Consider the following 25,193-nt stretch of genomic DNA (forward strand, 5'->3'; position numbering starts at 1 on the left):
TTACTACTATTACTACTATTACAGCAAGAATTGGATTATACATAGCAAACAGACACGCTCAGAAAAAAAAAAAAAAAGACAGCTAACCAACCAACTGAACAGCAAATGCAAAATTGAAAATTGACTCATTTGTGCATATAGTAAAATTATCTTGTCATCAGTGGGACATTGCACAAACTCATTTCAAATCACTGTAGATCTTTCTAGAAGACATAGTAAACTATCAGATCCCCAATCATACAACAGACAAAGGCTCGTTGTGATGATACTAACAGGCAAAGACAAAGACAAAGACAAAGACAAAGCAACACTCGCTTCACCTTGCAAACTATTTTCCTTAACAATTTATATTAAACAAATAACTTAATCAAACTAAAAACTACTCCTATCTAATATACCTAATATATATCAACAACACTCCCCCACCCATCCCCCACTCTTTCTCTTTCTGTCCCTTTACAACTTAAATCCTTGATTTCTTCTGATTTGACCCGGGTCACGTTCAAAATTCTTATCAGTGATATCAATAATATAGCTAATATTAACATCATCAGTCAACAAACTCTTGTCTCCATTACTCAATTTCAACAATTGCATCAAAAACTGATTCAAAATATCAAGATCTCTTGGATTCAAAATTTGAACAAATGCCTTGGTCTTGGCTTTATTCTTGAAGATTTGAAGTAATTGTAAATTATTCAAATAATACAAATCACTAACCAAGTATTGTTTATTAATCGATTCAAGTGATTTGAAACGGGCTTTTTTCCTCAGCTGATCAATGATATATTTAAGCAACCCCTTTGTTGTCGGGTACTTCAACTCTTCATCGTCCAAGATGATTTTCGCATGCGTTTGTTGACGTTTGGCACGAGCATAATTGTTGGCCAAATTGGAGGTCATTTCCAAAATATTGGTAATCAATACAATATATGATTCAATAAAAGGCTGGGCCAAAATGGCAAACGTTTTAACATATTCGCGATCTTCAATCTTGTAATATGGTAATTCAGGGCCATCGACTTCTTCCAGTGATGACGATGATGATGTGTTGGAGGAAGAAATGATTGATTCAGAAGCAGCAGTGATTCTTCTTTGAGGTTCAACTCTACTAATAACTCCCAAAGAAACCAAGTCATCAAGAATGAAATTCAACGAATTTCTTGGATTTTCATCATAATCAAATAAAAACTCATTCTTCAATAAACTGGTAACAATGTAAAACAACTTACCCAAAATTCTTCGATTAGAATTGTAATCTCCGTCAAGTAATAACAAAAGATACAAAGCAATACATCTTTGAATAATTAAATGAATAGTCAAGTTCTTATAATACAACAATTCAATAGGCGATTCGATCTTGATTAAATTCTTTTTCTCATTAACTTTAATAAATCGGAAAAATGAAACAATGCAATATTTGATGACTGATGCAAGTTCATCGTTACTAGCATCCAACATATCTTGCAAGATAATCTTGTTTGTGACTGATGATTCATTTTCTCGCAACAACATCTTCAACACCAATTTCAATGTTGGAATCATTTCATCAGTAGTGAAGACAGTCTTGCCACTACAATCAGTATAAGCTTGCAATGCAGTACCAATGATTGAAACTTCAGGAATGAATGCAATTCGGTTCACTTCGTGTAAAATCTTGAACCCCAATTTCTTTAAATTGACATCTTTCTCATTGTTGATGGATTCATCATTGCCAATAAATTCACTCAAGGTGAAATTTTGACCCAACTTGACAAAAATCTTACCCGTTAAATTACGAGTTGAATTATCATTGAAACCCTGTTTATCATAAATCAATTGATCCTTTTTGGGGAAAAACGCCAGACCAGCAATGGAAACAATTCCCAAAAAGCTTTCTTGAGTCTTGTCGTCTCCTTTCAACTCTTTTAAAAATGAATCATTTTCGTAAATACGTTCATAAGTAACACCAAGTGGTTGGAACAACATATCAAAATGGACATTGCGGTCTTCATTGCGTTGTTTCAAATAAATCGACACCAATGACTTCAAAATTCCATACTTGGGTAACAACAACTTCCCATCTCTTGATCTAGTACCTTCAATAAATACTTCAAAGGGGGTCTTGTTGACCAACAAAAACTCAATGACATTGTTTAAATTACGTTCAGTGTACAATTCGTTATTGAATGAACGAGGGATGAAGATGGCTCCCAATTTTTTCAAAAGATTACCAACAATGGTGACATTTAAATTCTCACCAGCAATGACGGATGGAGTAGCAATGTTGAATCTAATTGACAATAAATGGATAATGACATAATCCAAATGCGATTGATGTGATGGTGACCAAATAATAGACATGGGATTTTCAATATACTTTTGAAATAAATTCGACATTTCTTGATTAGAAACCCAAATTCCCTTGGGAAACAATTTTTGCATAATAGTCATGACAGTGACATACGCACTCCTAATGAATTGGTGAGATGCAAAAGTAGGTAAATTGATTTCATTCTGGGTCTTGTAATACTTGATCATATAGTCTTTAACTTCCTTAAACCTTGATTTGAATTCAGACGCCTTGATCAACTTCATATTCAACTCCTGATTAATCAAGTTGTAAACAATCTCGTCCAATTTAGGATCATCTTTTTCCAATTTGCCATCCATATAATTCTTGAACTTCTTCTTGAATGAATCATCGTGTTTATTCATAAAGTACTTGTATTCAATATTGTTATAAATCTTGTCGTAATTCTCGCCTCCCGAAAAGAAACGAAGAGCTGAATGTAACAAGTTGAATGATTGACTTAACGTTTTGACATTGTCAGGACTATCAATATAAGTTTCTTTATCAATGGGTAATGGGAATTTCATATCAACCCTTGGGTCAACAATTGGGTCTTCAAGAATATTGACATCGAAATCCGAGTTGGAGATATCTTCTTTGCCACTAACTGTCATCTTTTGATGTGGAGGTGGATTTATGCAGTGTAACTGTTGTTTCTGGTGGTAAATGCTAATGAAAGAAAGTGAATTTGCTGAAAACTTGTGGTTTTTATAAAATAAAATAAACGCCAGTAAAATTTAAAGTATTTTTTTGCTTTATTTTGTGGATCGTTTTTTTTTTCACTTTCTTTCTCTTTGTTTTAAATTTTAGTTGGGCAAATTTATCACCTTTTTGCTTAAAAGTACTTTTAATAATACCCTCTCGATTCACAAAAACACAAAAAGTTGAAATTGAAGATGTCAATTGAACAATAGGGGGGAAATTGTGTGAGTGTGTGTTTAGGATGAGAAAATATGGTATAATAGAAAAAGAAACTATGATTCAGCCCAGTTGTCGATATTTGTCGATTGGTCTTTATTCAAAGTGACAAGGGGGTGGACGGGAATGTGTAAACGTTTTATAAAAAATGATGCCTGTGTGTATGTAGTTGTGGTTATGGTTATGGTTATGGTTATGGTTATGGTTATGGTTATATATATATATATATATATCGTTTCCTCTTTGAAAGCAATTTAAATATTTGGGGAGTGTGAAAAAAGGTGGGGTACTTGTGGAGATACGCCTTTTTGTTCTCTTTTTTAAGATTTAATTTATGCACTTTTTATCTGGTTTAACCCCTATGGATGCAATGGTGAGCTAAATATATACCTTGTTGTATGTAAATGTGAACCAAGCAGGACCAAAACTGTGGTTTTCTTATTGAAATAAAGTAGAGCTGATGTCTCAGTTGTTTTCTTCTATTTTGCGCAGTTGGCTTATACAAAAAGAAAAGCAAATGATACCTTTTTTCGCAATGGACAGGGGAAGAGGAAAGTAGGAAATCCTTTACCTTTTATATAGAGATAGTGAGGTGCGTACTTGGCCTCCTGTTGTTGATGTGATTGTGGTTGTTTGACTTGTGATATTTGTTGATAACATATATACTAATAGATATACATATATATATATATATGTATGTATATGTATGTATATGATTACCTAATTTGGCTTATTATTATTGACACAATATTCTTAATTCCGCGGTCAATGGGACCCTCCCGCCTTTTGTTTCCCCCCTTTGTTTTGAAGTATTCAAGAGTAAAAAAGGTAGAGAGTACCAAATGCCCCTCCTCCTCCTCATCTTCTTCTATCCCGAATTGTCCCGAGGGGCACACTGCTTGAAATACAACAAAAAAACAGCCTAAATTCTTTTTATGTATATATGCATATACTCTTTAAAGAGAATGTCACAGTGGATTGAAAGGATTTTTCCTTTCTACCCTTCATCAGTTGATTGAATGAATGAAAATTTTATAAATTACACAAATTTGAAATACAACAAACCAAAAAAAGATCAATTGTTTTACCCAACAAAAAAAATAAAAAAATATAAAACTTTACAAAATAAAAACCAACCACCATCAAAAAAGATTTTCAATGAATGAATGAATGAAAAATTGGCGGAATTAAGACAACAAGAAAAATTGGGATGGATGGATGGATGGATGGATGGATGGATGGATGAAGATATTGAAACAAAAACAGAACTACTTTTCTTTCGTTTTTGAGTCCTGTGTAGATCCTGAGGTTTTTATGACACTAATTGAAGAGAGAAATGCGTTTAATTCTGCTGTATTTCCTAATCAGGTAATACTTACCAAATATAGAGTACAAAGTAAACAAAACTGAGACATGAGAAGCCATACACACACACACATGTTGTAATCTCAGTCGTACTGTATTCACAAGATAAGATCATTTACAATGCACCAAATGCAAAAAATTCATTCGCCATAAACAAAAGATAAATAAAGATAGAGAGATACTAACATTTGTGGCTTATATATATCTATATATATCCTATTGTCTCATCATTTGTCCCACTGTTGCGAAAATCGCACTTTCTTATTTTAATTTTAAAGTTTTAAAAGAAGCGAAAAACATACATAAACCTCGGTATAAACCATCCACAAACCAACTAACCAACTTAACAACATTCAAACTAATTCCCTCTAAATAAGATGTAATGGACAAAAGGAAACTTAATCTATCGCTAAACGTTAACCAATAGATAATCGCTAAAACAAGGTACATGTAGTAGCTCTAGTCTATGCTCCTCTACACTCCATTAGATTGTGATCAATAACCTCGATAAGAACCACCATCACTGCCACATGGCTTTTTCTCTCTCCTCCCCTTTTTACCCACCTCCTTCTTCACCAGTATCATAACCACATGTTTACATATAACTAACCATCAATTCCCTAATAAGGTCATCTTGCATATACGGCGTATACACCGTAGACTAAAAAAAAAAAAAAAAGTAAGGAAAATAGAGCCCCATCAGAGCACAACCTCATTTCACATACATCATCACAGGATATACACACGTGAAAAACACAATAACCAGTTTTGCGCCGCGCAATATTCAATTTTTATACCAAAGAGAAGAAAAAAACCCACCCCAATAACTGATTAAAATGTCAGGGAATCCTTCTTTATCATCCCAACTTCAATGATCAACCCTCTAAATTCTTGTCCTACAGCAAAATTCAATCTTTTTAACTAATTCTCCAGAATATTAAATCAAAATTAACAAAATTATAAATATACAAAAACACAAAACATACTTCAAAAACGAATTAAATATAAAACTGAAATAATAGTCCCTCCTTCATCTTCATCATCGTCATCATTGTCCAACCTGTGTTCAATCAACCGGTTCTGTCTTTACTGTAACCTGCTTCTTATTCTTCATTACCCATTTCCATTCCTCTTCATCATCCTCTTCTTCCACTTCTTCATTATCCTTACCAAACTCCTCCTCATTTTCACTTTGCACCAAATAATTACCACCAACTTCTCCTTCTTCTTCTTCATCTTCATCACTACCACTACCACTAACGACTTTCTTGACACTCCTACCATCAACAATCAATTGTCTCAACTTCTCCTTATAAACAACAGTACCTTGACACAATCCCGTTTCAATATGTTGTGTCAACCATTGATTATTGTTTTCAAAAAATTGAAAACATCCAGCACATCGTCCACTCAACAAGTTACGTTCATTGGACTTGGTTCCTGGTGGGTAAATGAAATGTAATGCCTTTAAATGGGTCTTGAATGTATCACGACGACTGAAGCCTCCAGTGGGGTGACATTTCGTTCCCAATGATACTGATAATGGTGATGATGCTGATGCTGGTGGTGCACTTGCTCCTGCTGCTGTTGCAGATGATCCTGCCAGCGATTCTTGGAAAAAAGGACAATGAAATGCTTTTGATGAACTGTGTTTTTTCAAATGACGAGTTAAATATCCCTTGACTTTGAATTCTGAATTACAGTGAGGACACTCAAATGTATGACCTATTTTCCCGTCTTTGCCAGCATAGCTCAACTTGCGAACAGTAGTGTTGATGGTCTTAGTTGTTGTGGTTATAATCACTGGCTCATCAGTGATGTCATGTTTGGCATCTTTATTGTTGTCATCCTCCACGTTCACATCAACACCCTCATCATCATAAGTTGGATTCTTGTCCTTGTTGATCTTTTTACTCTTTTTCGGTTTATGTTTGAATTCACTAGTGTCCCGTTTCAATGGCTTTTTCATCAAAGTGTCAGTTGGGGACAATGGTATATCCGAATCAAAACTAGATATCGATGGAGAAGTCACTGATATTCCCGACGATGATAGTTTTCTCTTTCTGTTGGTTATTACCGACTCGTCAACTTGTCTAGCACCAAATCTGACATTAGTAGGTAATTTAAAGCTTTCATGGTACTGATGTCTCTGCTGTTGGTGATGGTGTTGCTGTTGCTGTTGCTGTTGCTGCTGTGGTGGTGGTGGTGGTGGTGGTAAATGGTTGTGGTGATGTCTAGTGTGGTAATGATCATTATAATATTGTGAGTTGCGAAATTCTCCAACTGAATTTGAATGTACCCGCACATTTACAGGCACATGTGACTGAAATCGTGAGTGTGAGTGTGAGTGTGAGTGTGGCAATGATATTGAATGTGAATATGGGCGTGACAAAGCAGAATCTCTCAGTGCTAATGAGGACTCTACTTCAGATGCATATGCCTCTAGGTTATTCTCATCATCATTGTCAGTGGTTTGATGGTAACTATATTCAAACTGGTAGTTCACACCGTAACCTTCGCTTACAACAACTCCACTTGGCGGTGATTGACGATGTATTCTGCTAAATATTTCATCGTCTAATGGACTGAGGAAGCTCTCTGTCGACGAAACAGACGAAGAAATCAAAGCATTTTCAACTGACGATGGATGACGATATTGGATCGCATTGATGCTGGCACTTTCACTTGTTCTTCTGACTGGTTTACCGTTGATAAGATGTCTGGGGGATCCTTTACCTTGATCTTTGATCATTGATTTAGTAGGTGATGGGTTTTGGTGCTTAAAGTCATCAAAGTATGGGTAATAATCAAACCTATCCTGACCAACTTCATAGTCACCATAGTACTTTTCATTCCTAGACAATGAGGCAGGCGATTGGTTGTCAAGCACGGCTCTAGGTGCTAAGGAAGCAAATGTATTTTTATTTGATTCCTTACCAGCTTCTTTGTCATTGAATGGGTTCCAGTTGAAGGTATTGTCAATGTTGGCATTGTTGTTGTTGTTGTCGTTGTTGCTAGTATAGTGATGTTGATGAGCTTCAAGGAAGTCATCAAATATGGGTAAGTCATTGGTAAGTGACGACGATTGAGCAATCTGAGCCTGTTTTGAAACTCTTTGTGATTTTTGAGAATCAGAATGGTACTTATTTTGTATTTGTAGTGGTTGTTGAACACGGTTAGCTTCCTGAGTGACCTTGTGTTGTTGCTGCTCCTTTTCTTGTTGTTTCTGCTGTTGAAATACAGGAGTGTTTCTTTCTTCTTCAAATCCCCCTTTTTCATGAAAACTGGAATCAGGATATCCCATATTATGTCCATGGCAATACTGCGGGTGTATATGGTGTAAATCATCAATTGCCGAGTCAAAAATTGTAATCTGATCACCACCATCAAACATTAAATCCAAATCATCAACAGCACAATTAATAGGGAAGTTTGATTTACCTTGATGATTATAATTGGTTGTTGTTGTTGTTGGTAAAGGTAATGATGCTCCATCTAATTCATGTGATTTCTTGTATTCAGCGATGGGTTTGGTATTATTAAAATTGGCAATTTTGGTAATTGGTGGAAATAATTCTTGATATCTGCGAGTGCCATAAATTAATCGATTAATGAATTTGCAAACATTAAATTGGATGGATAATAATCTAGGAGATGTGAATGGTTGATAAATGGTTTGAGTTGGAGAAGAAGTGATTGTAGCCGTTCTTGAAGCAATGGTGTAAACTTGTTTTGCTCGAGTGCTCACAACCCCACTAGGTGAAGATGATACAAGATCTTCATATTTAGAATCAAATAATAAACCAAGGGATACTATAAACATTTTTGATAAACCTTGTTGTGCTTTTATGTGTTGCTATTGGTTGTAGTTGTTGTTGGTTGAGTTTTGTTCTTAAAAGCTCTTTAAATGTGAAGTTGGATGAAATGTAAAGTCCATTAAAAAATTAATATAGTGTTATTAGTGTACCCTTTTGATATCTAAGCTATGTATGCGTCACAGTGTGAAGTGTGAAGTCGTCTGGTGGAAAGCCAACTGTTGGAAATGTATATCTAAAGCCTTAGATAAAAGTGGAGATATATATATGTAATTAGATCCTTGGCCAGGCTTAAAATTCGGTTATGGTCGGTTGGGATTATGTTTGAGGACAAGGTTAAGTTGAATCTTTTGTTTCAAGTAATTATAATTTTTGTTTTGACTCGTGTGTTGTAGTTGTAGTTGTTGTTTAGTAAGATCGTTCGATACTTTGACTCCTTAACTATGGAAAAATAATAATAATAATAATAATAGTAACAACTAGAACTTAATATAGGAGGAAAATGTATCAGTGTATATCCCTTGACAGTCTACAACTATTATTAGCTCCTCTCTATCCCCTTCTCTTTAAGGTTTATTGAACGACAGAATTCGATATGTTGTCTGTTTCGTAAAATTGAAAACAAAAAATTTATATTGTTGTTGTTGTTGATGATATTTGCGGGGTGTTGAAATTATTTTTAGGACGCACTTTGAAATACTATTGATGTTATTTTTAGTATTAGTATTTTATTTTATTTTGTAGCAGGTGGTTTTTTGTGAGTGACTTGTCCTCTGTATAAATATGTAACAGGTTCTTTCTTTAGGTACTAACTAAACCAGCAAAGTTGTATATATATAGATTTCTTCCTTTAGTTTGTTTGAAATTGAAGAGGAAATGTTTGTTGTTTATAAAGACGAATGAAATTTTTAATTTTGACCAATGGAAAAATAAAAAACAATAAAATAGAAAAATAAGAAAATAAAAAAACAAAAAAATAAAAAAATAAAAAACAAATTAAATTAACTTATAGAAAGAACCACAATTTTTTGGAGATAAATGATACATATATCTTTTAAGATTTTAGATCACAGAGAAGGAGATATATTAAAGATACGTCTTTGTAAAGTTTACCTAACAGGAATTAAGCATTAAGAAAATAAGACAATCCAAATAAAAAACAATTAAGCGTTCGAAGTTAAATACAATAGAATACAAAATAAAAGTAAAAAGATAGGGATGTAAATTGCATGGATAGATTACTGATAAGATATTGATGTATGGATGTAATCTAAAATTAAAGAAGCAAAAGCGAAAGACGAAAGAGCATCAAAACAATAGGACCAAATAAACAATGACAGGCAGTAGAGTGTACTAAAATTATAACACATGGTGCATTGCAACAATTGGGCAATTAAAACACAATAAATAATAACAATAAGACTCGCAGCTAATTTGGAAGATAAGCAAAATGCCTCAATAAGTTTTCTTGAAACAATAGAAACCACAACCCTCACTACTAGCAAAAGGTATGCAGTTGCATCTACTGTAGAAACAGTAGTAAGAGTAGTAGTAGTAGTTGTAGTAGTAGTAGTTGTAGTAGTAGTAGTAGTATGTGTATCCCCAAATTAAATCAAAGAAGAATAAAATCACACCACAGACAAACAGACAACCTAAAAGACTGTTTCAGAAATAAGAGATAAGCAAAAACATACCACATGCCTGTCTGTCGGTCTGTCTGTCAAAGAAGCTAAACCTTCCTCGGTCTCCCCTCCTCTCTTGTAGAAGTTACTATAAATAAATAAATAAGAAGAAGAAGCGCATCTAATGACTCTCCCCCTCCCTTTAACAGAAGCGCAATATAGTGCACCATCTTCAAAAATAAAGTCACCCCCTCTCACTCTGCCTCTCTATACTCACCATACTCCTCTTCTTCTTCTGTTGATTTGCTGCCCCTGCTTGTTGTCTTAAATCCTGTTATCTTAATGCTCTCCTCTTTTTTTTCTTATTAGTGTTTCAAAGTTTAGTTTCTTTCAATTGGGAGATATATGTTTTATTGTTCATATTTTATTTTATTTGTGTAGTCAATTTAAAATTTAAATCAAATAAACTAGTTGTATTGCTTTTTTTTCTTTGTTTTTTGACAGGTTGCATATCAAACTTCTTTCTTATTACTATTGTTCTCTCGATTCACGCCTTCTGTTGCCAATTTTAGGTTTTTCTTTTACAAACGAAAAAAATGCCGTACGAGATATGCACTGTTGAACCCAAACACACACATATATACAATTAGAACATAACATATATTTCACAAACAGAGTAACTTAAGGCGAATAGAATTTTCTTTTTTTTTTCACAAACCACAAACCCACCACCACCACCACAGAAATCTTCATCATCATCATCATCATCAATGCCAAATAACTACTCATCACCCCACATCCACACTTTTTTGGGAATACTGACTCCACAGTTTCCTTTTTTTACTATTTCGCTTCTGTTTTCTTAAAGGTAATAGACGACAATGACAACAATGACTGCCATAACTGCCACAAAATCTACCACCACACAAACACCACTATATTTGACTTCTTTCAACAACACTGTTTACGAACTATGAGTTGTTAATGATTAACAGGTGTTTTCTTATTCCCTATTTTATTTTTTATGATTTCTCGTAATCCTACATATACATACTTAGATTGTCCCTTGTGCAATTGACTAACAAACCATCTCCAACTATTTTTCTTGTGGGTAATCCCTTTCTTTTCCCTTTGAATCATATTTTGTTACTAATTTTCTTTTTTCTTTTTTCTTTTTTCTTTTTTCTTTTTTCCTTTTTTCTTGTCAGGAACCAATATGAATGATGAAGAAGAGAAACGGGTTAGATGAGGAGATGTGATGGGTTTAGAGCAAGGTTAATTTTCCTTTATTCCAGATGAGAAAGAGTGACCATCGTAGTAATAGTCAACCATAGTCTTGCTTCTTCTTTTCTTTCTAACTCCAATCCAATTTGCGTTTTCTTACTGAATAACATACAATCTGTTGTATTTTGTTTTGTAAATTTCGTAAAATGCATTTCACATAGTTAAATAACTTGGCTTTCTTCCGTCAGAAAGCAACACAGGTTTGAAATTTGATAAGCTATGAAAGGACATTTTACCATTTTTTGTGTCCAGCAATCATCAATCACTCACTGAGAGAGAAAAGATGTCAAAACTAAAAAGATAAGAATACTCTGTTTCCCTCGGCAAGTCAGTTCCCTTTATGACCTCTGCCCGGGTTTTTCAAGAAATTTCGCCTATCTATTCCTTTTTCGATTTTTTTTTTTCTTATCTCTGTTCTGCTTACCATTTAATAATATGTTCATAACAATAATTTACCTTACAATGAGCGGTGTAATCGTAATGTCCTATCCTATATTAATCCCGATAGGCAACCAAAACATTACAAAGCATAAAGCAATAAGTACAATAAGAACGGAAAACGAATAAAAAAAATCCACTACTCCGTTAAATATTGGAAATGTTTGCTGTAGGCCTTTCTTTCAGGATATTATCCTGGTTTCAATGTCTTTTGCTACTGAGTCTGCTTTCTATATTATTGAATATAGCAGTTTCTACTCTATATCTCTTCCCTATTTTTTTTTTTAAATCTATGTACTTCTTCCTTTGGGAGCAAAATAAATATTTTAAAACCTTTTTTTACCATGAAAATGTTGCAAAAAAGAGAAAAACAAATATTTTACGAAGTTCAAAAATTTAGCAAAATTGTATACAACTAAATGTCTTGACAAAGGGATAAAAATTGAAAGGAATAAGATATAATATGATTCAGCAGCCACGGGTATACCACTGCGGTTGATATCTATTCCGAAATTAATGTTTTAAACACTATCAAAAGTGGAAAAAAAATGATTCTGCCCAGGATCGAACTGGGGACGTTATGCGTGTTAAGCATATGCCATAACCAACTAGACCACAGAACCATTTGTTGAAATATTTTACCCTAGGAAATTCAGACCACATAAGTTTTGGGCACGCTTAAGACTTTTTTTGTTGTTATATTGTTCTAGAACATATACAGAATCAACAACCCACAGTTAATAATGAAGTATATAACCAAGTGGATAAATAGTATTTCCTCGGAAAAATACTTCCTAACGGCAAATACAAAGTTCATTAATACTTTGTGCATGTTTCACCACGGATGTAAATATCAGGATGACAAAATACAGCTTAAAGTATTCTCAAGCTCATCTCATCGTGATATGAGATCTGGAATATTATAAATATGACAGGCTTTGTTCAAAAAGAAGTCAAAAAATACACATGGAGGTTTTATCGTACAATAATTTTACGAATTTTTCAAAGTATAATTTTCATTAATACAACCCCAGAAGTCTAACCAGTCTATCCATACTGATTTGAAACACTTGAATATTCTCGATACTCATTATAGTTGTAAAAGTTGGACAAGAACCTTTTAAATGCAGCTACTTTGAGTTTGTAAATAATGAAGTGACACATATTCAGATGTAGTTTCTAGCAATAGACCAAAAAAGTAAACAGTACATCTTAAAGCATCTTCAGTCATATCACATGATTACTTAATATTCAAGGTCATGATTAGTACTATATTGCAACTATAGCAAATATGCATACCTACACATGCTTTGAAACCTCTTATGTTTACTAATGTTAACCAAGCCAAGATAAATAATTTACCAAGACAGTTCCCCGCTGGAACCGAAGTTGTACCCTCAAAATAAGCATATACCAAATGAATTAGCAAGGCATGGTCCACTGTTGACCTGCCTCTTGTGTCAATCACTGTGCATATGCAAATTATGAGACTGAGTCTCTGTGCGTGTTTTTTTGCACAATAATTTTCTCTGGTTGCAAAAATGTTTCCTTTGACTTGCATATTAAATGCTCACATAACGAGGTTGCAACTTCGTTTACTAGGTGAATAGAGTTTATAGTAGATGAGATATCCTCATTCAGCGTGTGTTTAATACTGAAATTAACTCTACTAAGCATACTCTCAATGTTGGAATAAATAAAGGGATCAAAATTAACTCTCATTTACTTTTGTTGTGGTATACAAATTTCTCCTCTTTTGTTAAAGAAAGTTGCAAAACTTTGATATTCTTTCTTGCTTTAAAAATACTATAAATTCTCCCAACACAACTCAAAAAATTACAAAGAACCACTTACTTTCCTTCTTGCTACCAATAAAAATTTTGTCACTACCAAATGTTTGAACAGCAACCAAGGATCGAAGAGAAATGATGAGGAGGGTGTGAAGGACGACGAGGATGTGATTGATGAAATTGACTTCTTGGAGAATATTGAAACCGATCTGGGGGCTGCTTGTTTGAATGTTTCCCTGTTCGTTTCCCCAATTGTTTCCCTGTTCGTTCTCCCCCTGTTTGATGCTTATTTGGATGCCAAAACAGATTAATCGTTGAGTAATTCAGGATTAGATGAAGATGTTTATCGAGAGATGAGAAGAGCAGATTGCAGAAAGACTGCAAGATCGCATTGGTACAAGAAGGGGGATCCAGACTCGAAAAATGCTACTTGTGTGATAAATTTAGGACCATTGGAATTTCTCCTTTTGCTAAAGTAGCAGACTCAGGTCATGCTTCTGTTGGTTTTGATTGTTTAAATTCTGAAGAAGAAAAGTGGCAACTTGGCAACCAAAAATTTGCCATAGTTTATGATTTTGAACACTACATCAATTTATGCCTTATTTGTAACTTGAGCGAAGTCATCATCAAGAGCTGTTTCCTTCTGCTATTTTATCTCCAATTCTTGTTCACGTTTTATCTGCTTTTGTATCAACCTGTCATTTATTTCATTATTGGCCCTTAAATACTCCTCGTCTTCCTTATTCTTCAACCTTTGAATTTCTTGCGAATCTATTAGCCCAGTCTCTAAGTTGAACCCTTCACTATCCATCTCACCATTCTCCCCACTTTCATCAGTTTGAGTTACTTTAACAAGTCCGTTTTGGCCCAAATGCTTAACAAATTAGGTCAAGCTTTTCCATTGAGTTACATTCATTTGCACATGATCACGTTGCCGAATATACTCTTGATAAAACCTATTGGCATTGATTGATTTGGTGCCGTGGTTCACGAGTAATAATAGGTTCAAAAAATCAGTCTGAAATTTATGGGAGTAAGAAGATACTATGCTGTTAGATTCTCCACTCGATTGCAAGTTGGATATTCGACCTAGATGAGACTTTGATTGTAGGAGGTTTTTAAATCCATTTGAATCTCGACATTGTTTTGAACATATTTGACAGTAATATTTTAGCTTTTGCAGTCCACTTGCTTTCAATGTCTTGGCTTCGTACTTAGAAGTGCCAATCTTAGCTCTAGCCATGAGGGGAAGTTGTGGTAATTTAAGTGATTATTGAATTGAATAGTACATCTACGGTGTAGTGAGTGTCGCGAAAGAAGGTTTTGCGTAGGCCAGCAAAGATTTTGCAAAGAATAGATCTGCAGATGATTCACACCTAATAACGTTTGAAGATGTAATACACTATTAAAACACTCATCAGTGAATATCTTTTTAAGCAAGTGCTGTACCGGTTTATCATATAGGCCAAATAAGAAATGCCCCACTTGCTTTAGCAGCGAACAACACCGTTGGGTTTATTATTGCCAGTATACTTAATAATTAATATTGGGAGGGTGTAGTAGGTTGAGATTGTGAATACGAGTTCACTAAAGCAGTTATAATAGACTCAAAAGAGTAAATTGTCTGACATCAAAAGTACTTGTTGCAAAGTAAGAGATGGGAAGTCTTTGATAAACTTAGAGGTTCTGATACAGTCAAACTTGAAAAGTAGAAATAACTGTCAGACCAATTGGGGGAATCATTTCCATTGAGATCAGAATTGACTAGAAGTGGAAGTTGAAGACTTTCCCTTGATTGCAAATGAATTGGGATAGAATGTAAAATAAAGAAAAACAGCAACACACTCCAGATTCTATTGCTGCATTCGGCTTTCCTAAATTGCATCTGGGGTTGACAGACACATACATATATATATATGCACACTTATCACGCTACAACTGTAACACCGCACAAACAAACACCAAAACATATCTTCCTCCAGTTATATTGTCAATGGTTTCAACAATTGATCTTCCGATCCATGCTCTAGAAGCCACATTTAGTGGGGCTACTCAGCAGCAGGCTTTAGCAGTGGCAACATGGCATTCCAAGTTTAGCCCCGCTATAAAGTCATGATTGTATAGCCATATACATGTATATAGAGAGGGAGGAAGACATACAAAAAAGGGTATCCGGTTTCAGTTTCATAAGAGTATCCACAACCCTAAAACCAGAAGATTCACCTTTATTTCTCATGCCAATTTGTAGAAAAATCTCCAATTGATGGATGCAAACCAAACTATTTATGTGTTTGAGATGTCACACTCTGCTTTTAACAACCTCGATAAAATCGCGACTCATTTGAAGCGAATTGAGCACTTTATGGTTGTTGGCAAAGTTTATGATGAGAATGATTTTAGGAAATTTCTGGACTATAGAGAGATCCATCCATACCGTTCATCATCATCAGATTGTAAGCATAGCAATGGGTGTTTGCAAGGTGGATGCAAAGTGAATCAGCAAACTGGCGTTTAAGAATTGTCAGGTTCAAAGTACCGTGTTTCACAACAGATCAACTCAATTGATTCCTTGAAGTCTCTTTTTCACAATTTGACAGAACAATTTATCTATTTGACAACTATACATATTAATTTTGAATCCCTTGTTTCTCATTTGCCGTTGAGGAGACAAATTAAGGGAGAAGCCATTGGTTTTAATCGTTGCAACACCCCCAAAATAGAAAGGTTGCTGTTGTCATTTCCCATCAATCAACGGCAGGCATTCAAAATCAATCAATTATTTAATACCCAATACATAAAAACATTGTCACTTATTGGACCTGTGAGATTTAAAGCCTTGGTTGCCAAAAGTAGGTTCCAATATTACTTTCCCAGTTTAGTTGAATTCAATTTGGATGCTTTTAATAATTCCGAACTTGAACATCAGTTGGACGATTTGCTTGCAATGAAACACCCTAGGCTGGAGAATTTTACTATTATGACGAAATTTGCTAATGTGCAAACGGCGGAAAAGATTGCTGGTTTGTTTTCATGTTATACCCAAAGAGTAGTATCAATTGGTGAGACAATACTGTTTTCGACCGGGTTCACAATCTACTACTTGAATACGCGAGCATGTTGAGCACAAAGTTGCCCTTTGGCATCATTGGGTTCCAGTGGAGGAAACTATACCAGCGTGTTTCTCATCAACAAATAAAACCTTTCTTGAAAGTGTCATTTTTCAAAACAAGTATTGTCAAGAACCAACGGAAAATCATTGTAAAATTGAAACAAAATTATCGAGTACCTGAATTTAAAACTTTTGAGGAGTGGTGATTTTGAGCATTAGACAATTAGGAGTTGCTTAGTGGGTTAATACATAGTTTTCTGTTTTATATAACCTGTTTATTGTGTTTTTTATAATAGTTCTTTGCTTATTTTTGCAGCCACCACTACCACCAAAATGGTCAGTGGATAGGAACGCAAGCAAAAATTAAATTATGGTATCCATTACAGATACAACTCAAGTAGTAACTGCCTCGTTTACAATAACTAAGATCTACACTATACCCTTTCAGGCTTTTCTTCAAATAAGTTGTCTTTATTCAACCACGTAACTGTTTATAATCCATAATCCATATATACACACACCCATATCCTTAAATCAAATCCCCAGACCAATAGAAAAACTCCTTTTGAAAACTCCACCATAAAAAAAGACAACAAAATCCTCCTCAGACAACTCTAATTATTGTTATACAAGTAAACTGCCGCAACAATCAAAATAATCACCAAAAGCATCATTGGATTCAAACCCGAACCCAATTGTGGATCATCCTTGGGATCTCCTAGTCATTTAGCATCACCTTGTTTTGGAGGGAATCCATTCAATTGAGCACCACTAGCGGATTCACATTTACACCATTCATCCTTGGGGTAGGCGCTCATGGCACTAGCGACGTGGCTTCCACAACCTCTCCATGTTTTACCTCCTATACTATTTGTTAGTACATTTGGTTATGGATACTACTGAGGATGGAAGGGGGAAATTGTAGCTTTTATTGGTTGGAACCTTTGACACAGTTATACTTCTTACATTCTCTCTCTTTAGTTATGTATACATACCACAAACTTGACAATCAGCTGACATACACATTATGATTGATTACTTTTTTGATTTAGCACTAGACTTGTTTGACTAAGAACCAGATGAGTATCGTTTTAATAAACTGAAGGCGAATTTTATAAAGAAATATTGTGTGACTCTATTTATATCCGTCAGCCGTTTTAATACAGAAAGTTTTTTTTTTTCTTTTTTTCTTCTTTTGACAGCATTCGGGTCACGCTTTGTCAGCAGAGCCGCTTTATTACCTATTTGGGATATTCTTATATTTTTTAGCGTCATATCTCTTGTTGATAGTTCCTTGGCATTGACGTAAACCTCCCTCCCACCATTACCCTGTGGTATTATTACTCGGATTCGCCAGTAATACCCAGAAGTCAATTGTTTTGCATTCTTCACGAATCTCTCAAACCCTTTGTGTTTTAAGCTAGCTTAGCTAAATAAATAAAACATTCTCAAACGTGTTCATCGTTTGTTCACCGTTACCACGGCAACAGTTTGCAGTAATTTGGGTTATGAGCCAAACAAAAAGTCGTAAAAAAATGAAGAGGGTACGGTTGATGCGGGATATGTGTCTTAGATTTAGGGTGGTGGTTTACAGATTACCCAATAGATATTGTTTCTGAGTCTAGAACTACAAACAATATCTATTGTATCAAAAATCGATAGTGCGCATTTGTTCTCGTAAATGAAACAGAGCAGTTATTTGCGAACCAAAACAACAAGCTATACATCGTAGAATCATTCGTCCGACTTTTCCTTTAGAACAAGGAGAAGGAGTACGTATACAATACATATACCTAGTATATTGTAACTGGGTGCACCTTAAAGTCATTCGTGTAAAACAAAATGGCAGAAAAAGATAAGGTAGTGTACTGATGCCCAATTTAAGGCACACGCCAAAAATAAACAAAATAAAACTAATAAAACGTAAACAGAAACAGAAACACAAACACAAACACAAACACAAACAGAACTAAACGAAGCATCATGTAGACTAAACATTTGCAGTAATACGTATTGTATAAGTATTTAAGCGTGCACTTCCATATGAAAGGGAATACAGGATAGAGTGTGTTTGTTCAAACAATACTAATAACCAATTGTTTCAACCGTATTGTTGTATTTTAATTAGCCATATCGCAGTTCCGTTCGTTCCTACCAGCAACAACAAACGCGTAATTTTTTTTTTTTTTCGCTTCTGTTTCTTAGAACAAGAAAACGAACAACAATAGCTAGCAACAAACACCAGTTGCACATGTAACTTTTGATAAATCTCGTGTAATCAGGCAAACATACACATACACACATGATATACAAAAGAGATGTATATATATAGACTTACATATTGTCGTAAAAGGTCTCTAAGATAAACGAAAGGAGGATTATATTTTTCCACTTCCCATATATACATCTTTAGTTTCAAAAGACTTACAACCACCCACCTCCTCCCTTCAACACTCAAACAGCTTCATTAGAGTAACCACCACCTCAGAAAATCATATACACACATTATATACACGTGAAATCACTTTCCATTTTGCTAGTTTTAGTACATTCCCCTTTTGTTTTTTTTTTTTCTTTATTTATTTTGCTGTTGTTTGTCCCCTTTATTTATCAAATTATTTTATTTTATTTTATTTAAAAGGTGTGTGTGTTTTACTTCCTGAATTGTTTTTTTATTTTAAAAATTTTTTTTTTCAATCAACCACAACTCAACTCAACTTTTACTTTTTACAGATCATACACATTATATTCATTTCATTCAGTTTACCAACTTATATTCCATTAGTTATCAAAGGTTGTTTTTTTCACTCAGAACCGCTATTCAACCCTAGTCACTCATTTAACTTTCATACACTTTTTCTTTTTTTAACTACAGTCACTCCTTTATCAACTTATAACTTACAACAGCAACAATAACTTACAATAACTTATAACAACTTACAGCAGTTACCGCAACAATAACTTACAACAGAAGCCTCCTTTTCACTTAAGATACCCAAGCTTCATACTTACATAATCACTATAACGTTTTATTTTCATTTATTCACTTCGTATAGCCAACTTCACCATGAGCTCATACACACTTGACCTTTCACAGGCTCTTCAACAACAACCACACGATCAAATTACTCCCAGCCAAGGCCCTTCCACCATTACTTCAACTACAGCAACAAACGAAGTGGAAGATATGTCATCGCAAGAACCAACAAAGAGAAGAAAGTTGCCAATCATTGTTGATGTGGCACTCGACTCTAATGGTAAACAATTGTACCAGATCCATGAATCTTCCAAATTGGTGAGAAAGGAGATGCCTCGTTCAACTAACTTCAATCTTCATCATGAACTAACTGCTGAGGAGCTCTCATTTATTCAAAATGGTGGGGACCCAGTAGCCACAAATGCCACTATTATCGGCAATGTTAGTAACCAACTAGGAGGAGGACTAGGTGGCAAGCAACAAGAAGATTACTATACTCACAGCAGTGAAGATCCCGATGTATCATTCTTCAATGAAGTAGGTGATGCAATTGGAGTCAATACGGATCTGACGACTCAAACAGGCACTGGTACTGGCACTGGCACTGGCACTGCACAGTCTCAAATTGATGCTAATCTTGGTCACGCAAATAAACTCAACCAGGAAGGGTTTTCTCGTGTGGAGGATACTGATATCTGGTCGGAGGATGTAGAGCAGGCATTTGAAGAAGTGTTGACTTTTATACCCAAGAATGGATTAAACAAAATCAAGATTGCTGGTCGATCTTGTGGAAGAAATGAGTTAATATCTGACTACATTTTCACCAAAACAGGGAAATTCAGAACAAGAAAACAAGTTTCTTCTCATATTCAAGTGCTTAAAAATCTAGGCCAAAATAAGAAGCTTATTGATTTGATTAATAATGGTCCCGTATTTGAAAATGATGAAGACCAAGCCAAGATTTTGAAGAAATTTGAAGCCGTGTTTTCCAAAATCAATCTTAGTAAATCATTAGGATTCAGTAATTCAATGAAGAGGAAACTGGTTGGCGTTAGCAGCTTTGGCAATATTGGTGGTAGTCAAGCTGCCAAATCAGTAACTATTCATCCTCCAGCTACCAAGAGAAGAAGAAAAAGTCACCCATCAGAAACAACTTTACCAGAGTTGGAAATTGGCAATTTTTACATGGCTATTAACAATTACAACTCCGAGTCAGTTCTTTTGACAATACAGAAAGACAGCTTCAACAAGTATGGTGTATTGAAACATTTGAAATTGAATGATAATGCTACAATTTCTCATCGATTCCCCGGCATGGCTGAATTTGAAAATTGCCCTCATATTCCTATATTGCATAACATGGCACGCATCTATTTACCTCATGATTTTTCACCTAAATTGTACGATGTGGGATCGGGTTTTAGTTCCAATTACAATTTGAAATGCAAGGACTATTCACCAGGATCATCGACCAAATTAAAATCAAAACAGTTCAGTATATTCACTTGCATTTACTCCTATGGTCAAGAGGTTTCCAAATTCAATCAAACTGACGTACACTTGAATCAAGAATGTCGATTCATCACTAATTTCTGGAAACCTTTTGTACGATTTGTCCTTATGGGCAAGCTGATTCCAGAAATAGCCACTGCATTGAGAGGACTTTCAATAAAACAAATTGTTTACGAATCAAATCACAACAATAACGAGTCTGCTGTGGTTCATGATGCAAATGAATTTATGGTTTTGAAATCAAAAGTCAACTTGGTTTTGCTTTGGGAATTTCTGCAAGTTTATGACGATCCAACGCAAGCTTTTACCACAACCACGAAAATTATTTTGCCGGGTGGTGTTAATAATGATCACTTAATTACTGCTGATGAAAATATTGTGCCACAAGTTGTCACTTATAATGACAACCATGTTGATGATTCGCATACGTATCCGGGTGATGATGAAGGTGTTGACTATGACGTTGCAGGCACTACAGAGGCAGAGTTGTCAGTGTCCTCTACCCGTGTGTACAAAGCGGGAAATATAACAGCAACAAGCATACCCACTCCTGGACATGAAAATCGAAACGATTTCACTGATGTCACTGCTGGTACAAATGTGAACACTACTGCTGACACAACTACCACCACCACTACGAGACCATTCTCTAACAAGCACCCCTTATCAAATCCTGATTATGGCCCAGAGCTTCGCTACCCACCTCATTTCGCACTTGCCAACGATCGCCATGTACATCAACAAGGCATGGATCATGCGTCATTCACCGCCGCGGGCCACCCTTTGCACCAATCGCACTATCATCATCCCGATTACGAGATACAAATGCAACAACAAGTGCCCGTGCATTATCACCATCCAGCAGGTTACAAATTGCATCAGTCGGCAAATATGGATCTTATGATGATTCCTTCTGGTCCGGTACACCTCGAGCCAGCTAACAATTTCCAAGATTACCTGTATGTAAATCAAGGTTATATCCAGGGGTATGCTAGTGATTATTAGTCTGAAAACAACAAAGTGGGTGTATTATATTTTTTTTCCTATTCAATTCCATATTGACTCCTACATACTCTCTTTTCAGAGTGTGTCGTATTACTTGCATTTTGCTGTTTTTTCTTTACCAATTTGTTTTAGAGTATGTATTTATATAAGACGATGTTATTTATTGAATGTTGATGTAGAGATGATGATCTCCATGTCTTCGTTTGCAATCTCTTCTTTTTTGTGCAATGTGTAATGGGAAGAGGTTAAAAAAAAGCAAACTGACCGTTTTGTTTGATTAAATTAAAAAAATTACATTTGTGACTCTGAAAATATTAAGACATCGACACTCAGACTGTACTGAATCTACCACGAACTACACACACTTAGATACACTTGCAACACTACTAGACAAAAACACAGAATGGACAGCAAAACTATTGGAATCCTAGGAGGTGGCCAGCTTGGTCGTATGATTGTTGAAGCAGCCCATAGACTCAACATCAAGACTGTCATTTTGGATGCCCCTCAATCGCCAGCCAAACAAATCAATGCCCTTGATGAACATGTCGATGGTTCATTTACTGATTATGAGTCGATTGCAAAATTAGCTGAGAAAGTCGACATTCTCACGGTTGAAATTGAACATGTTGATGTTGATGCGTTGAAAAAGATTCAACTGAAATTCCCCAAGATTGAAATTTACCCATTGCCGGAAACTATCAAATTAATTCAGGATAAGTATTTACAGAAGGAACATTTGATCCAGCATGGGATTTCTGTTACTGATTCACAAGCCGTTATTGAAAATACCACTGAGAATCTATTGAAAGTCGGTCAACAATATGGATATCCATTCATGTTAAAGTCAAGAACTTTGGCTTACGATGGAAGAGGTAATTTCGTAGTCAAGGACGAATCATATGTCGAAAAGGCTTTGGAGTTTTTATCCGATCGTCCATTGTACGCCGAGAAGTGGTGTCCATTTGCCAAAGAATTGGCAGTTATGGTTGTCAGATCAATTGAAGGCGAAGTGTTTTCGTATCCTACCGTTGAGACTATCCACCAAAACAATATATGCCATCTTGTTTATGCACCAGCTAGAATCAACGACACTTTGGCCGAAAAGGCATCCATCTTGGCCCAGAATGCCGTTAAATCGTTTCCGGGCTGTGGTATCTTTGGAGTAGAGATGTTTTTATTAGACAATGGCGAGCTATTAATCAATGAAATTGCCCCTAGACCTCACAATTCGGGTCATTACACCATTGACGCTTGTGTTACTTCTCAATTTGAGGCCCATGTTAGAGCAGTGACTGGGTTGCCTATGCCCAAAGGATTCACAGACTTTTCCACCACCATCACTAACGCCATAATGTTGAATGTTTTGGGTGATAAGGAAACACCAAATAAGGAGTTGGAAACCTGTCGTCGTGCATTGGAAACCCCTCATTCGACGGTTTATTTATATGGTAAAACCACTAGACCCGAGCGGAAGATGGGACATATAAATATCGTGACTTCATCGATGGATGATGCTGAAAATAGATTGGCATACATAATGGGCAAGAGTAGTGACATCCCAGCAGCAGCAGGATCATCCAGCGGTGAAAAACAAAAACCTTTAGTTGGAATCATTATGGGTTCAGATTCAGATTTACCAGTGATGGCAGTAGGTGCTCGTATTTTAAAGCAATTTGGAGTTCCATTTGAATTAACCATTGTTAGTGCTCATCGTACCCCTCATAGAATGTCAAAATATGCAATCGAAGCAGCACAGCGTGGGTTGAAATGTATCATTGCTGGTGCTGGCGGTGCTGCTCATTTACCGGGTATGGTTGCCGCCATGACCCCCTTGCCTGTTATTGGTGTCCCGGTAAAGGGCTCGACCTTAGACGGAGTCGATTCCTTGCATTCGATTGTCCAGATGCCAAGAGGTATCCCTGTTGCCACAGTCGCTATAAACAATAGTACCAATGCTGCATTATTAGCCACAAGAATCTTGGGCGCAGTTGATGCTAAATGGTTGAATAAAATGACGAGTTATATGAACAATATGGAGGAGGAAGTGTTGAAGAAAGCCGAAGTTGTGGAGGAGATTGGATATGAAGATTACCTTACTGACAAGTTGAAAAAATAAAAAGACAACATTAGATATTTCTATTTATACATCTTCTGAATTTATTTACATTTCCAGTATATCAACGTCGTTGATGATTTGATTATATCTTTCCCTCTCCGAATTGATCCCGAACCAGCGTGGATCTGAACCGATTTCCCTCAGTTGTGGTAATGGGGAAAGGATGGGGGGATTAGTCTAATAAAACTTGATATTCTATCTCACATCTTGAAGAAACTTCCTTTTGCATTCACACAAACACACACAACTACCCTCTCTAAAACTTTAATGTCTTCTTTTTTGATTTATTCTTGAGTTGTCTTTGCTTGTACCTTTGCGAATTGGAATCTCTCCATCCAGACGTACTCACCTTCTTATTGTGGGTCTTTTCTTCACCATCTTCAGCTGCCTTATCCAAGTCCATAGTCTCTTGGCCATCCTCTTGCTTGTTCTTCTTCTTCTCGGCTTCTTGTTTAGCCGTCTCCTTGGCTAAGCGGTCAGCTATTCTTTTACTTCTTTCATCAACATATTTGGCAAATTCCCCCTTTCTTTTGACTGATTTCGCTTGTAATTTAGATTTCGATCTTAATGATTTAGCCATGGTTAGGGAAGAGTGTAGTGCTGGGTAGTTGTTGTCGTTGGATTGGCTTTAACCTCGCTACTACTATTACAGAATCTGGATCAAGATGGGACGAGATGAGATGAGTATCTCAAACAGGAAGGCGCGTGACATTGATAAACACGCATCACGTGAAATACAAATGATTAGGGCTGTAGACACAAGGGTTGTGTGAGTGAAAAAAATTATTGTCAGTTGAATCCACACAGCAGTACACACACTTACTTTGTTTTTGCACTCTCACTCTCTCAAATCCTCATTTCTCTCAAGTGGGAAGAAAAAAAAAAGAAAAATTTAATTAGGCTTGGA

General features: G+C 35.6%; 6 protein-coding genes across 6 annotated transcripts; 2 read left to right on the forward strand and 4 right to left on the reverse strand. All coding sequences in view use genetic code 12, as the record gives it.

Moving 5' to 3' along the window:
• Nucleotides 1-456: 456 nt before the first annotated feature.
• On the reverse strand, nt 457-2,946 carry CANMA_001407 (uncharacterized protein; the record flags this gene model as incomplete). The annotated part of the gene is made up of 1 exon (XM_051813373.1): nt 457-2,946. The coding sequence occupies one exon, from the start codon at nt 2,944-2,946 to the stop codon at nt 457-459; it is 2,490 nt and encodes an 829-aa protein (XP_051672983.1).
• Nucleotides 2,947-5,681: 2,735 nt separating this feature from the next.
• Nucleotides 5,682-8,438, reverse strand: STP1 (Stp1p; the record flags this gene model as incomplete). The annotated part of the gene is made up of 1 exon (XM_051813374.1): nt 5,682-8,438. One exon carries the CDS (start codon nt 8,436-8,438, stop codon nt 5,682-5,684), a length of 2,757 nt encoding a protein of 918 aa, XP_051672984.1.
• Nucleotides 8,439-14,210: 5,772 nt separating this feature from the next.
• CANMA_001409 (uncharacterized protein) lies at nt 14,211-14,807 on the reverse strand (the record flags this gene model as incomplete). The annotated part of the gene is made up of 2 exons (XM_051813376.1): nt 14,211-14,410; nt 14,495-14,807. The coding sequence occupies 2 exons, from the start codon at nt 14,805-14,807 to the stop codon at nt 14,211-14,213; spliced, it is 513 nt and encodes a 170-aa protein (XP_051672985.1).
• Nucleotides 14,808-19,740: 4,933 nt separating this feature from the next.
• Nucleotides 19,741-22,167, forward strand: TEC1 (transcription factor TEC1; the record flags this gene model as incomplete). The annotated part of the gene is made up of 1 exon (XM_051813377.1): nt 19,741-22,167. The coding sequence occupies one exon, from the start codon at nt 19,741-19,743 to the stop codon at nt 22,165-22,167; it is 2,427 nt and encodes an 808-aa protein (XP_051672986.1).
• Nucleotides 22,168-22,570: 403 nt separating this feature from the next.
• On the forward strand, nt 22,571-24,286 carry ADE2 (phosphoribosylaminoimidazole carboxylase; the record flags this gene model as incomplete). The annotated part of the gene is made up of 1 exon (XM_051813378.1): nt 22,571-24,286. One exon carries the CDS (start codon nt 22,571-22,573, stop codon nt 24,284-24,286), a length of 1,716 nt encoding a protein of 571 aa, XP_051672987.1.
• A 256-nt stretch (nt 24,287-24,542) lies between these two features.
• On the reverse strand, nt 24,543-24,866 carry CANMA_001412 (uncharacterized protein; the record flags this gene model as incomplete). Its single annotated transcript, XM_051813379.1, has 1 exon — nt 24,543-24,866. One exon carries the CDS (start codon nt 24,864-24,866, stop codon nt 24,543-24,545), a length of 324 nt encoding a protein of 107 aa, XP_051672988.1.
• Between the last annotated feature and the right edge of the window lie 327 nt (nt 24,867-25,193).

Source organism: Candida margitis, assembly GCF_024628925.1.
Source record: "Candida margitis strain CBS 14175 chromosome Unknown scaffold57, whole genome shotgun sequence".
NCBI lineage: Eukaryota > Fungi > Ascomycota > Pichiomycetes > Serinales > Debaryomycetaceae > Lodderomyces > Lodderomyces margitis.